We start from the raw sequence: 14306 nt of genomic DNA, 5'->3' as shown, positions 1-14306 counted from the left end.
AGGCGCCGGGGGCTCCCCATTTCAGGGAATTTTGCCTGTAAAAATCCCCTAGACGTTTTCTGCTTTATTGGGGGGTTTGGGTGCGGTGGATTTAGCCACCCTTTTGGAAATGCGAAGGGAGGCTGACATCTCCGGGAAGATACGCAGCAGTCGGATCAGTTTAGCCTGGAGATGCGCTCGAGTTATATTGAGAGGGGAAACCGTTCCTGTTTTCTAATGGTCGGGGCTGTAAAATGCCGAGAGATTAAAGCTTTTGTTGTGATTTTGCCGTGAGTTAGATTGCTGTTGCTGCATTTTGCTTTAGGTTTCTATTCTTCATGTTGTTTTGGTTGGTTTTTTTAAAATTTCCTCTCTGGGGTGGATTTGCTCTTCAGAAGACTACAACTAAAATACATGGATTCATATAAGATCTGAGATACATAAATGATTTGGGAAAATCTGGCCAGTCTCTTCTTCAGGACGTGGGAAACTCTTAGGTTGCAATCCGATGCACAATCGCTTGGGAGTTAAGTTCCATTGAACTCAGGGGCGCGTGTGTGATCTCAGGAAAAGGACAGGGTTGCAAAACAGGTTTGAGGAGTTGGTCTCGGAATTAACAGAACTGACTTTAAAGCTTGAGCTCTCACTAGACTTTTTTTTTGGGGGGGGGGTGTAGAGGGCTGCAGAGTGCACTTGTCCAAATGTAGTTTGAAAACAACCGCCTCTTTCCATTTCCTCACCTGGAAAATGGGAGCATCTTTGTAAACTCGACGTTGGAATATGTATTGCTAGTTTGTTCTCTCCTTTCTTCTCCTTTCTTTAATCTCATTATGTACAAATATTTGAATTTAACGCTTTATTGGGGGGGGGGCGCAGACTTTACACCTTGGACAGAGTGGTTCTGGAAACTATTCCAAGTCCGGATTATGAGTTAATTAAAAATAAAGCAAAACTGATTCCCTTTTCCAATATGTTACGGGAAAGGGTGCTTCTCAAAAGGTGCTTAAAATATGTGATTTGTTTTGCATGTAGTTCAGGCAAACGATGAACTTTTAAATAATTTGTAGGAAAATTACGTGAACATCTTCTTAACTCTCTGTTTTGTGGTTGTTGCTATTAAGCCTGTTAGGATACAGACTGGGTGCTCCGACATGCGAAAGTGCTTGACTTGCAGAGAAGCCACTGAAATGTTATGTTCTATCGCCTAGGGGGGAATTGTTTATCGCCGAAAAGCTAAAAGAAGCATACACAATTATTCTAATGGAAAAAGAATTGGAAAATGAAAAAATGGCTAACAACATTCAAGTGAATAATACATCACTTCAAAACATTCCCCACTGTTTTCAATGAAACTTCTACAGCATCTACTGGAGGCACCAAGTGCAAAACTTTCGGAGACCAATCTTTTTCAGATAATTAATTGGCTGGGCCTCCCTTTTTAAATCACAAAATTCAGTTTTATGCAAATTTTTAACATCCCCACGTGGATCCCACTTTTCAACACCGTCGACACACACACAAAACAGAGATTAAAAATAATAATAATAAGGACAAGACACAAGTAAAGTGGATGTTTCCTGTGGAATTTGATTATAGGATAGAGAAACATGATTAGGCATCACCCAGTGGAATCCAGAAACATGTAAATTAAATATATACTCACGGTATTTTTCACTCCTATGGATTATTATTATACTTTCCACTGGAAAGCATGATCCTCGGAAAGCCTGTATAGAATAGCCTATATATGCCAGAATTATCAGAGCTAGATATCTGATTTAGGACGCAAGCAATCCTATACAAACTTACCTGGGAGTAAGTTCCATTAAACTCAATAGCCCTTACTTCTGAGGAGACATGTATAGGATTGCACTGTAAGTTTGGTATAACTGTAAGCAAGTTAAGCGTCTCAACAACCTATCACCTGGACTGCTGAATTGTTAGCACCAGTAAATTTGCGTGAAATAAACTCAGGAGGTGTAAGAAATTCCGGACACAACATTTACTTTCGCCGAAAGCAGTGGGTTTGCTCTGATATAATCCAAACCACCACTTGGAACCGCGAGCATGAAGTGTAGAAGCAAGTACATTTAGGATCGCAGCAGAAGTCTTGGGGGGGGGGAGGATTTGTTGCTTTGAATCAAAGTTTAAGCCCGGATGCCTGAAATTTAAGCAAATGCGTGAATGCATAAAGTTTCCTTGTGAGATTATGTTCTGATCTCCCATCTAAAAAAACCCAAGACCTCCTTTGCCCCATTGAGCACAGCATTTCAGCTCCCTGTGAATAAACGTAGCGCTGCCGCACCGGGCAGTTTGAAGACCGGGGCCTATTCTTCTTGACCCACCACCCAGAAGCCACCCAGAGCAAAGCAAACAGCGGCTGCTTTTACCCCTGTCAGACAAAAGCGTCTCGTCTTTACAGCAAAGAAAGGAAATGGTTTTCTCAGAGAGTCGAGGGGAAAAAAATATGTCAATGTAGCATGAATTCCAGGAAAGAGCGACCTTCTTTAATTACTCTTAGCTTAAATGAAAAACGATAAATTTTATTCTTACATCCTCCTCCAACGGGGCGTCTAAACTCCCCTCCTCCCGCAACCAGCACAACCCTTAAATAGTCTCAACTGGGAAACTAATTTGCACCTAACCTTAGAAAGCCCATCATTTCCAAAGAAGGAAAATTGCAGGGTGTTTTTTTTAAAAAAGCAATTTGCAGATAAATCACTGCAGTTTTAATCACAGCGCACCTTATACAGACAGAATTCTGTGATTTATTCCGGGTCCTCCCCCCCTCCCACGCCGCTTTCTTTCCTGGGGAGGAGGTGGGTGTGGGGTGGAGGGAGAAGGTAAGGAATAAAGAAAGGGCATGAATGACAACTTGCACCCGCATCATCGTCATTATTATTTTCTTTAAAAGGGGGGGGGGAACACCCCTCCGAGGACCAATTAATTAGATTTGTTTATGTGGTCAGCAATGTTGCTTAAATAAGGAAAAGCAAAGAAAGAGGAAGAACGCCGAATAGCGAGCTAGCTAGCCTACTAGACGAGGGGGTGGGGGTTGGGAAGAGGAAAAAAGTGGCCTTTCTAATCGATGCATTCGGCGCTCTTCGGCTGGGCTGCGTGAATAGATGAGCTCCGGGGATCGTCTAGTCAGGCCTGAGAGGAGGAAGGAGGCGCCGAAGCTGAAACTACGGAAGCTCTGCGGCCTTCGGCGGGCGCGCCGGTTTCGGAGGTAAATGGGCTCGCGCCGGTGGGTCCGGTTGCTATGGTTGCGATGGCTCCGTGGGCCTTAGGCCTCGGGGACCGAAACAAAAACAATGCCCAAGGGGTGGGTGGGTGTCGGAGCGGGTCTGGCAGGAGGGAACCGCTGCGGCCTAGTTCGCAGGCGCCTGCGAGACCAGCCTCGTCGGCCTTGCCATCTCTGACGCGGGAAGCGCGGCGAGCTTTCCTTAGGCCTCGGCTCGGTGGGTGGGTGTTTGGCGTATGCGGAGCGCCAAGCTCCCCGTCCCTTGCTGGCTTTAGCGAGGGGAGGCCTCGCTCTCGTCAGTTTGGCGCTGCCTCCTCCGACTGTGCTCGCGTGGGCCTACAACTCCCATTATCTCTAGCTAGCAGCACCAGTGGTCAGGGATGATGGGAATTGTAGTCTCAAAACATGCCGAGGGCCGAGGTTGAGGAAGTCTGCCCTGGGTGGACGTCTTAGGGCCCTGGAAACCTTCGTGCCAAAAGCCCCCCCCCCGACCCTGAAGTGGGTGCCCTCGTGTCTCACCCAGAACTCGCGTTAAAAAAGAGCAACAGAAGAAGAACCCAGCTGGATCAGAAAAAGGCCCATCTAGCCCAGCATCCTGTTATTGGAGTGGACGGCCAAGTTGCCTGTGCGAAGCCTGTGCGCAGGACCCACCCTCTGCACTTGTAATTCCCAAGTGAACAACTCGCAGACATACTGCCTCCCTGAATAGGATCCAGGAGCCTAATACAGTATAGCTATTGATAGCCTCATCCTCCATGGATGAAAGTCTGCTGCTCTTTCAAAGCCCTCCCAAGATGGTGGTCTCACTACAACTTTGGGGAGTGACTTCCCTATGACTTGGGCATTGCATGAAAGAAGTAGCTCTTATTTGTTTGCCCTGTTCTGACATTCAGCTCCAGTGGATGGTCTCAACCAGAGGGAGACGTGAGAGAGGGAGGAAAACTGCTCCCTCTCTGCTTTCACCACACCATGCATGGTTTTCTTTACACTTGTGATGTCCTGTCCCACACCCCACCCCACACTTGACTCGTTGCACCAATAACCTGCGTGGCAAGTCAATGTATTGGAAGAGGATTACTTTTTTTTGGGGGGGGGAGTGAAAGGTGCTGCAGCTTCAACTCCCAACTGTATGTGGGAGATGCCACTTCTATTTTGTTTTGTCACTAATTTAGCAGTATATATGAGGACAAATTAACCGTGATCCTCCAGTTGCATGATCATTTGGAAGAGATTCTGGTTGAGGTCAATGGGGTTTCATTTAGATCACATATAAGCCCTGTTTTTAAAAGAGCTACACTGATTGTCAGTTCATTTATGGTTCCGATTGTCAGTTCATTTATGGTTCCGATTCAGAGTGCTCTTGGTGGTTATGCCACTCTGGTGGTGGCGGCTCGAGGAGAGAGCATTGTGGCAGCCCCTAAGTCAGGCATAGGCAACCTTGGCTCTCCAGATGTTTTGGAACTACAACTCCCATGATCCCTGACCACTGGCCCTGTTAGCTAGGGATCATGGGAGTTGTAGTTCCAAAACATCTTGAGAGCCAAGGTTGCCTACGCCTGCCCTAAGTTGTAGAACTCTCTCCCCACATAGGTGCACCTAGCAGCTTCAGTATGTAGGTTTCACTGAATGCTGAAGGTACCTCTTTAGCCTTTGACATCTGAGATGTACGGTATATTTTTAAGACCCACCTTTTTGTGATTGCATTCTTTTTAAATTGTTCCTAACGTTATATTTTAAGTTGTTATAACCTGCCATTGGACTTAAGGATAATAATAATAATTTACTTCCAGGTAAATGTATATAGGTTCACAAGTTGAATAAAGCTAGCTCCTACTGCCTGTGCTATTTGTGACATGTATCTTCTAAGCTGGCAATTCTTGTTTTAGTATTGTATACTGTATTAGTTTCTCTTCTTCCAAACACTTTCCTGCATTCCAGAAGGTTAGACCCTTAGAAAAATGTCCTCTTTAATCCTCCTTGTTCCATTCTTCAATTTTTACTGAGTGGAAGGCCAAGTTTCTTGCCTTGTTTATGTTCATCACAATTGCACTAAACTTCAATGGAGGTAATAGTTTTAAGCTGAAATCTTATGCATAAGTACCTGGGAACAAGTGCTCGAACATACCGGTACTAGGACTTCCAAGACAACATCCATTTGTTAGGGTGAAAGCTTTTCCCAGTCTTCCCCAAGGAAAAAACGAAACTTTCTTCACACACTTGGGCGTTCCCAGTTATCATTCCTAAGGAGAGTTATTTGGAAGCAAGCTCTCTTAATTTCAGTGATAAAAGTAAATATGATCAGGATTGTTGTTTGCAGCATTGGAAAAGGTGTTACAAGAGAGCAGGTCTAAACTGAATACTGGTGCATGGAGATTGGTACGGGTACAGCAGGCTTTCTATGAGAATGTTTAAGATTTCATCTGATGTTTACAGTACTTTTCTCTTTTTAAAATAGCTTGTTAAAATGGGTCGCCGCTCATCAGACACCGAAGAAGAGAGTAGAAGCAAAAGAAAAAAGAAACACCGTAGGAGGTCATCTTCAAGCAGTTCTTCTGATAGCAGAACTTACAGCCGTAAAAAATCAGGAAGGAAGTCAAGGTCACGGTCTCGAGATCTCCAGTTTCGTTCACATTCATATGAAAAGAGGTAAATGAATTAATTTGTATTGGGTTTTGAAAGTGTTTGTAGAAAAGGCTGCTTAAAATATTTAGCAGGCATAATTCACAGCTTGATCCAACATTTTGCTGTAGATAATGGCATATACAGTACAGGCAATGCCCAATTTACGCATGTCCAATTGACGTGCGACCATGCATGCACACATAGCGACAACCCACAAGTGGCTCGAAAAGGGGGTGGAATGGGGTGGGCAGGGAGAGCTTATGTGCCCTGCGCTGATGCACTGGGTGGGGTGGGGGTCAGGAATGTAACCCCATGCAAATCAGTTGTTGCCTGTAGGTTGTAGCATAAAGATCCAGCAAAGACACTAATAAATAAAATATCCCCCTTGCTCTGGTGTTCATCCAGGGCTACTGTGTGAGTGCTCTGCTCCAATTGGCAATACCTTTTGGATTGAGGCACTAGTGGAGAGGAAGGTAGAGCTGCTGGTTATTTCTTGCACATCATCCAGTGTGTACTGAAGTGGTTTTGGATTATTGCATGGGTGCAGTGTTGCATTCCATATATTGGGGGGCAACATTAACAATCAACCAGATTTTCAATGCAAAGTGGGTAATGCAGGTTGGCTCTGCCTCATTTGGCTTGCATAGGATGCTGCTTCAACTGTGTCCAAACAAACTGGATTACAGGCGTATGTGGTTGAATCTGGATATGCCACGGGGTTATATGGAAGGAGAGGATCAGGAATTAAGTCCCCTTATTGCTCTCTGGTTAGTATAAATTTGTGGACATAATTTGGGGCAACTGTTGTTTACGTACCGTGTTTCCCACATTTTAAGACACCGTCTTATTGCTTTTTTCCCTCAAAAAACCACAGGGTGGCTTATTTTTGGTGGCATGTCTTATTTTTTTTACGTTATTACAGTTTTTACAGCACCTTAAGGTCTTCTTAGCCGGGCCAGGCTGCTGGCTCGGGGCACTGCTGGGCACTGCGCGCCATGCTGCTGGGCTGTCTGAGCGCTGCTGGGCGCTCCGCGCGCTCCAGCAGCCATTTCCAGGCGGCGGGACGGCGACGGCGAGGCCGCTGGCTCTGGCGCTCGGCTCCGGGGCTGCTGGGCGCTCCGCGCGCTCCAGCAGCCGGTTCCGGGCGGCGGAACAGCAGGCCTCCTCGGCCAGGCAGAAGCAGGGCCGCTGGCTCCGGTGCTCCTGGGTGCTCCAAGCTGCTGGGCTAGAAACTAGAAACTGGGCTAGAAGCAACAGAGGCCCGGCCGCTGGCTCAGCTCTCCGCCCGCGCTGCTGCAGGCATGGAGATACACTATGTCTTATTTTCGGGGTATGGCTTATCTTTCGCAAATGCTTAAAATTGCTGCCCTGGCTTACTTTATGACTACGTATTAAAAAGGGGGAAACACGGTCAATTCCATGTGATTGGAATGTGGCCCAATCTGACCCACCTGACACCTCCCTGATTATGCTTTTCATAAAGCTCCCTTAAATTTGTTTTTGTCATGCTCTTTGTTCCTGCTCGTTTAGTGAGTATTACTTTTCCAAGTTCAGAAACAGCATCTACCTGCTTTTTACCTAGGGTGGTTCCTTTCCTTATCTGTGTAACAGTTACAGGTAGGTAGCTGTGTTGGTCTGACATTGTCGAAACAAAACAAAACAAAAAAATCCTTCCAGTAGCACCTTAGAGACCAACTAAGTTTGTCATTGGTATGAGCTTTCATGTGCATGCACACTTCTTCAGATACACTGAAACAGAAGTCACCAGACCCTTGTGTATAGTCAGAGGGTGGGGAGGGGTATTACTCAGCAGGGTGGTGGGAATGGGTGATTGCCTGATAGGAGTGGTAAACCTGTTGACGACTGTTAATGGCTGTTAATGGCTGCAATTAGTCTTGCAGGAAAAAGCAAGGGGTGAGATGGCTAAAGAAAGCTTTATCATGCATAATGAGATAAGAATCCAGTGTCTTTATTTAGACCAGGTCTCTCCATGGTTTTAAGCTTGGTAATGAGTTGCAATTCAGCAACTTCTCTTTCCAGTCTGTTTCTGAAATTTCCCTCACTTTGTAAGTTTGGTATTGAGGAACTACCATATTACTGGTAAAAAATAAAACTTCTACATTACTGAAATTTCAGTAAAAATAGAACAACAACAACAACAACAACAATAATTTATTATTCATACCCCGCCCATCTGGCTGGGTTTCCCCAGCCACTCTGGGTGGCTTCTAACCAAATATTAAAAACAATACAGCATCAAACATTAAAAACTTCCCTAAACAGGAATGGCAATGAAAGAAAGCTTCTTGCTGAAAATAATATCATTAACAGTCACTCTTAGGGCTTTTGATGTGTCTTTTTATATTTTAGTTGAAAAGAAACAAATATTTACAACAAAGTTTCTTGTCCAAAATCAGAAAATTATTATGTGTTTTCCGGTAGTGTCCATTTCTCAGAAAATAGAATTGATGGACGTATTCTTTTTTCCTTTGCACATAATCTGTCCATTCAACTTGGCAGTTTCAAGAATGTTGATAAATCGTTCCTTGCTAGATGAACAGAAACTTGTTCCAATATCTAGCAATTTTGGGGGAGCATTTTTTACAAATCCAAAATCAATTAGATGGAATGAATATTCAATAATATAACTCTAGGATCTAATTTTACCAGATTACCACTAACATGTTAGATAATTTCTAACACCTGGATATATAAGAACATAAGAAGAGTCTTGCTAGATTTGTCAGAGGCCTAGTTCAGTATTCTGTTTTCAGCCATGGCTAACTGGATACCTATGGCATGTTCAAGTACAAGGTCGTGGATGCAGTAGCCCTATTTTGCTGTGGCCCAAGAAATGGTATTTGGAGACATGCTGTTTCTGATCTAGGAGGCAACATACAGACACCTATATGAAGGCTGAAAATAATTTTACATATATTAGTAGGTGTATACTTTTAAAATTAATATCTAGTGAGTTCCAATAAATGTAATTATTCAGTGTTAATCCTATTTTGGCATTGTTAGCTTCTCCAACATTTCAGTCAGCTCTTAATATGAAGCATTTAGCTTCAAAAAGATGAAGCATTAGCTTAGTGCTCTATTTACTTGCATGTCTTCTGAACTTTTTCAATTTGGCAGTCACAGGGTTTGTATGTGTGTATAGGGTGGATTTTTTTAAAGAGTCTTATCTGTAAAGACCCTCCAGGCTTTATAGGCATGGTGCTTGTATGTAGTGTTTAGATAATAATAATAATATTTTTTATTATTATTTGTACCCCTCCCATCTGGCTGGGTTGCCCCAGCCACTCTTAAACTGTTCCCTCTCTGAGAGTAATACATTTCAGACTGAGACAGAACCCTGCTCACACTATATAAATCTCCTTCAATATCCTGTTGTAGAGTAGAATCAAAGCAATTTTGCCTCTGCTGTTTGATATCGTCTTTGAAAATGAACAGAAATGAGCCAGCACTTAAATTCTAGCAAGATGCCCACCAAGGGTAGGAATGTGTATGGAACCATGAAGCTGGGCTGCAGCTCAGTGGGTGGGTGAATGTCTGTCCCATCTTTCTTTCTCCTCTGGATTTGCCCACCTTTCTTTCCCAGGCCCCTTGTGCATGGACCATTGCTTCTGGCATTCTTTAATCTCTTCGTTCTGCACCTTTACCTTAGCTGCTTCCTTCCTCTTTTTACTTTCATTTCTATTCAGATATGATTCTTTCTCATGATCACAGTGATAAGCTTGTCAGATGATTGGACTGTATATCAAAATGTGTATAAGAAATGTATGACTCATTGGATAATGAGTTAAGATTGTTTGCCTGAACCTTTGGAGACGATATCCCTGATTTTTTAGGATCTGCACTGTCATTGCATTGTCATTCTGCTGTATTTCTAGATAGTAACTTTGCTTGACACACTCACTTCTGTTCTCCCACATTTTAAAAAATTCTTTCTTCCAGGTGTCTGAAGTATTGCAATATCTGTCCCTTTCCGTATTTTTTAAAAATTAAATTTTTAACAACGTAATTTTATTAATCCAGATTTCCAAAATAGCCTACAAAAGAGAACCATAAAACAAATATAAAACAGATCAAAAACATCAAAACAAAAGCAGTTATCATAGCAACATTAAATTACAAATCCTGGGCAATCTTTTTTGGGGGAAACGTTCTAAAACGTGGCTCTCTAGGCAACCCAGTTAGGTGGTGGCATTTAATAATAGTAATTATTATTAAGAAAGCCTACAGATCGGCAGGGATATTTAGAGAAGGACCTCTGGTGCCAGACTTAGCAAACAGGTAGGTCTCTTTTTTAAAAAAGAAACGAAACGAAAGCCATTCCGTAATCTTAATAATAATAATAATAATAATAATAATTTATACCCCGCCCATCTGGCTGGGTTTCCCCAGCCACTCTGGGTGGCTTACAACAGAAACATTAAAATACACTAATTTCTTAAACATTAAAAGCCTCCCTAAACAGGGCTGCCTTCAGATGATTGTTAGACCCATAAATAGCTCTGAGGTGAGTGTGAGGATCAGACTACTGGCTATTGATGTCTTTCATGAGGTGGGTAAAGCAGTTTTGTTCTCCTATGCTACCCTTAACTCAGCCTGGTGCCTGAGGGTTTAGAGTGCATTGCTATTGGATGACACGTGGCTCCTTTTCACTCTTTCGTCTAGTACTTGAGAAAGCTTCTGTGGTTCTGACTGGGTGCCTGGAGGTGGTCATGGGCTGAATGAGGGCTGACAAACTCTGGCACAATGTAGACAAGACAGGTGGGAAGAACATAATCTGTAGTAGGGATTAAGTCAGTTTTGGATGCGGGTGTAGTCCCATTGAAAAATCACATTTGCATTTGATTAAATTTAATCCTGGGAGATATAATTCATAAAGACCAAGCGGGCTTTGTTAAAGGCAGAAAAGTAAAAGATAATATAAGGAACATTGTCAACATATTTGAGTGCCTAGAGAACAGAAGAGATAAAAAGTGACGCAGAAGAAAAGTGACGCAGAAAAAGTGTTCGATAGAGTATCATGGCCGTTTATGCTAAGAATAATAAAGGAAATAAAATTAGGCGACAAAATGGAAAGGGCAATTGGCACAATATATGAAAATCAAAAAGCAAAATTATTAATAAATGGAAAATTTACAGACGAGATAAACATTACAAGAGGCACCAGGCAGGGATGTCCCTTATCGCCACTACTCTTTATAATTACGCTGGAAGTTCTATTCAAAGCCATGAGAGGATGAACAAATAAAAGGTATAGTAATAGGCAACAGAAAATACAAAGTTAGGGCTTTCGCCGATGACATAGTGATAACAACAGAAGACCCCATAATCAGTATCCCCCAAACATTACAAAGAATTACAGAATATGGAAAATTGGCAGGCTTAAAAATAAATTATGACAAAACAAGCATGTTAATAAAAAAATTTGGAAATAGAAGAAAAAAGCAAATTACAAGAAATAAGTGGATTAAAAATTAATTAAAAAATGAAATATTTAGGAATTAAGATGACAATTAAAAGTATTGATTTAATACAAGAAAATTATATAAATACATGGAAAGAGATTAAAAAAAGATGGAAATTTGGAAAAAAATTAAAGACATCTCTTATGGGAAGAATTTCATTAATTAAAATGTGTGCCATTTCAAAAATGAATTATTTATTTCAAAACCTACCAATATTAGGGAAAGAGAATATTTCAAGGATTGTAAAAAGGATATTACAAAGTTTATTTGGAATGGGAAAAAACCCAGAATAAAATATAAGATTATGATAGATCATAGAAAGATTACCGGACATGGAACTATATCATGACGCAGCGGCCCTAACATGGATAAAAGATTGGATGGAATTAAAAAATAATGATTTGTTAGATCTAGAAGGAGAGGGAATAGCCTTTGGGTGGCACTGGTACCCAATGAAAGAAAAAGTAAGCAAGAAAAATATCTTCATGCTCAACATTATAAGAAAATCTTTATACAAAGTGCGGCAGAAATATAGAAGATTCTTCGAACCCAGAACCCCCTGGTGGATATCCTCATTAGAAATCGTGGCAGTTAAAAGAAGAAACATGGGAGGTGATTGGCCATCCTATAAAAAATTATTGGAAAAAAGGGATATTAAAATTAAAAGAGTACACAGAAATCAAAAGTTATTTCAGCAGTTGGTTACAATATTTTCAAGTAAATCAAATTGGATTCGGGAAAGAAACCTCAAAATTGGATGAAATTCTATTAGGATCAAAGGATAAATATATTAAAAAATCAATATCAAATCTTATTGGCATGGGAAACAGAGGAAGAGCTAACAAAGAGTTCAATGATTAGATGGGGTCAAGACCTGGGAAAAACAATAATGATGAATAATTGGGAAAAATTGTGGGAGAGAAATTAAAAATTCACACCTAATTATGACATAAAGGAGAATTTGTTAAAAATGCAAAATAGGTGGCATTTAACCCCGGATAAATTGGCTAAGATGTACCCGGGTGTTAGTAACCAATGTTGGAGATGCCAAAAAGAGATAGGCCCTTATATCCACATGTGGTGGAAATGCAAACACATCAGGGTATTCTGGGAAGAAGTATATAGGGAATTAAAAAAATGGTAAAATACTCCTTCAAGAAAAAGCCGGAGATTTTTTTGTTAGGTATGCTGGGAGAAGAGATTAAACCAATGGACAGATGTTTAGTAAGTTATGCCACAGCAGCGGCAAGGCTATTAATAGCAAAAGAATGGAAGTCTCAAAAAGTTCCATCCAAGGAGGAGTGGCAAATCAAATTGTTGACGTATAGTAAGTGGGCAATGAAATATGAAGAGGTCAAAGGAATTAAGAAGGAAGAAAGTGCCAAGAATTGGAAATCATTTATGGATTACATTGTCAGGTGGAGAGACCAAACCTTCTCCCGGCATGTTAAATGCTCAAAAAACAAAAGAAAGAGAGAGAGGAAAGGGGCAAGGGAATGGAAAAAGGATTTAAGATATAAGAAGAATAAAATAGAAAAGTAAGATAAAATAAAAGATGATTAAGAGCAGCACTACAAAAGAGAAAGGGGGGAAATCAAAGTGTGTAGATAGGAAAAACTGGAAATTTATAATAATACAGCTTAGTGAAGGTTGGGAAGTAGGGAATAGGATGGGGGGAGGGTTAAATAATGAAACAGACAATGAATATGTGCCACATAGTGAGATTTATAGTAATGCAGTTGTTTGGTTGGTGGTACATGATTCTGTCTGCTATTTTTTTTATCATGTTTGACCATTTGTATTATTATTATCATTATTATTTTCTGAATAATTTTTTTTGAGTGTGAATTTTATTTGTGTAAACCCAATAAAGTTTATTTTTAAATTAAAAAAATAAATCACATTTGCAGTTGAATATTCCTGGATACAGCTTTACATCCGGCTTGTTACATTGTGATTGGGCAAAGTGCTGTGCATGGGTCCACCCTATGAAGAGCTGCAGTGGGTCCAGGAAGCAGCAGCAAGGATGTGGACACACATCCATGGGACTATGATGCAACATCTGTGCTCACTGCCAATTTACTTCAGGGCTTAGGCCAAGGATACCTGAGGAATTGCCTCCTTCCATGTCATTCTGTCCACTTCCTAAAATTAAGGAGAGGCCTTTTTCTGTGTTCCACGTGGGGTTGTGACGTAGGGTTGTGACCTTCAGGTGTAGGGTGGTATAGAAATTAAATAAAGTAATAAATAATAATAGTTGATGAGAACAAGAGACAGGATTTCTTTAGTGGCTCCATCAGTATTACCTTTGTTCATGAAACATGGCTGGCCTCTCTGATTGTCTTTCATCAGCTGGTAAATAAATAAATTTTTATTCTGGCAAGCTTTTGCCTACTAAGTAAGAACTCATAGAATGGATTCATAGAATTGGAAGGGACCACAAGGGTCATCAGCTGCCTGCAATGCAGGAATCTTTTGCCCAACATGAGGCTAGAACCCACAATCCTGAGATTAAGGGTCTTATGCTCTACCTACTGAACTATTTCACAAATCATTTATACCTGTGATTCTGCCATTGTAGCTTGTAAATGAATGTTTAATGTATTTCTATTGCATTTTATGTCTTTTTATTGCTATATCATTGTTATTTTAATATAGTTTTGTTGTATTTGTGACTTTAAATTGTTGTAAGCTATGCATGGGCACTAGATGGGTGATATTTTTAAAAATATAATTTAGAGATTCTCTCTCATGTAAAATATTGTAGGTTTTCCCAACACAGTCTATTGCCTCCCAGTTTTCAGACAGTACATTTTTTGCCTATGTTGGCAAAGTAAATCAAGGAGAAATGACCAGACTAGGATATCAGAAATTATTTTATAGAAGATAAAATTGCCTGTTCAGAATTTTAGATGACAACGTAGAATAAAATTCAATAAATCTGGTTAATTTCTTTATAGTTGATAAAAGGTGATCGT

The 14306-nt window shown here is 41.0% G+C and overlaps 1 protein-coding gene across 2 annotated transcripts in view; it reads left to right on the top strand.

Annotated features, from left to right (window-relative positions):
* Window positions 1-3074: 3074 nt before the first annotated feature.
* RSRC1 (arginine and serine rich coiled-coil 1) overlaps window positions 3075-14306 on the top strand; it is a 160593-nt gene continuing 149361 nt past the window's right edge. Inside the window, exons 1-2 of one of the 2 annotated variants that reach the window (XM_035133474.2) lie at window positions 3075-3208; window positions 5679-5869. In XM_035133474.2, the coding sequence (XP_034989365.1) occupies window positions 5688-5869 (182 nt within the window). In that variant the 5' untranslated portion in view covers window positions 3075-3208; window positions 5679-5687. The remainder of the gene's footprint in view (window positions 3209-5678; window positions 5870-14306) is intronic. The other variant, XM_035133475.2, reaches the window with a different exon arrangement.

The sequence above is a fragment of the Zootoca vivipara genome, chromosome 5, assembly GCF_963506605.1.
Source record: "Zootoca vivipara chromosome 5, rZooViv1.1, whole genome shotgun sequence".
NCBI classification, from domain to species: Eukaryota; Metazoa; Chordata; class Lepidosauria; order Squamata; family Lacertidae; genus Zootoca; species Zootoca vivipara.
Note: the sequence above shows the minus strand (reverse complement) of the source record. Positions and strands in the feature narration are given on the sequence as shown.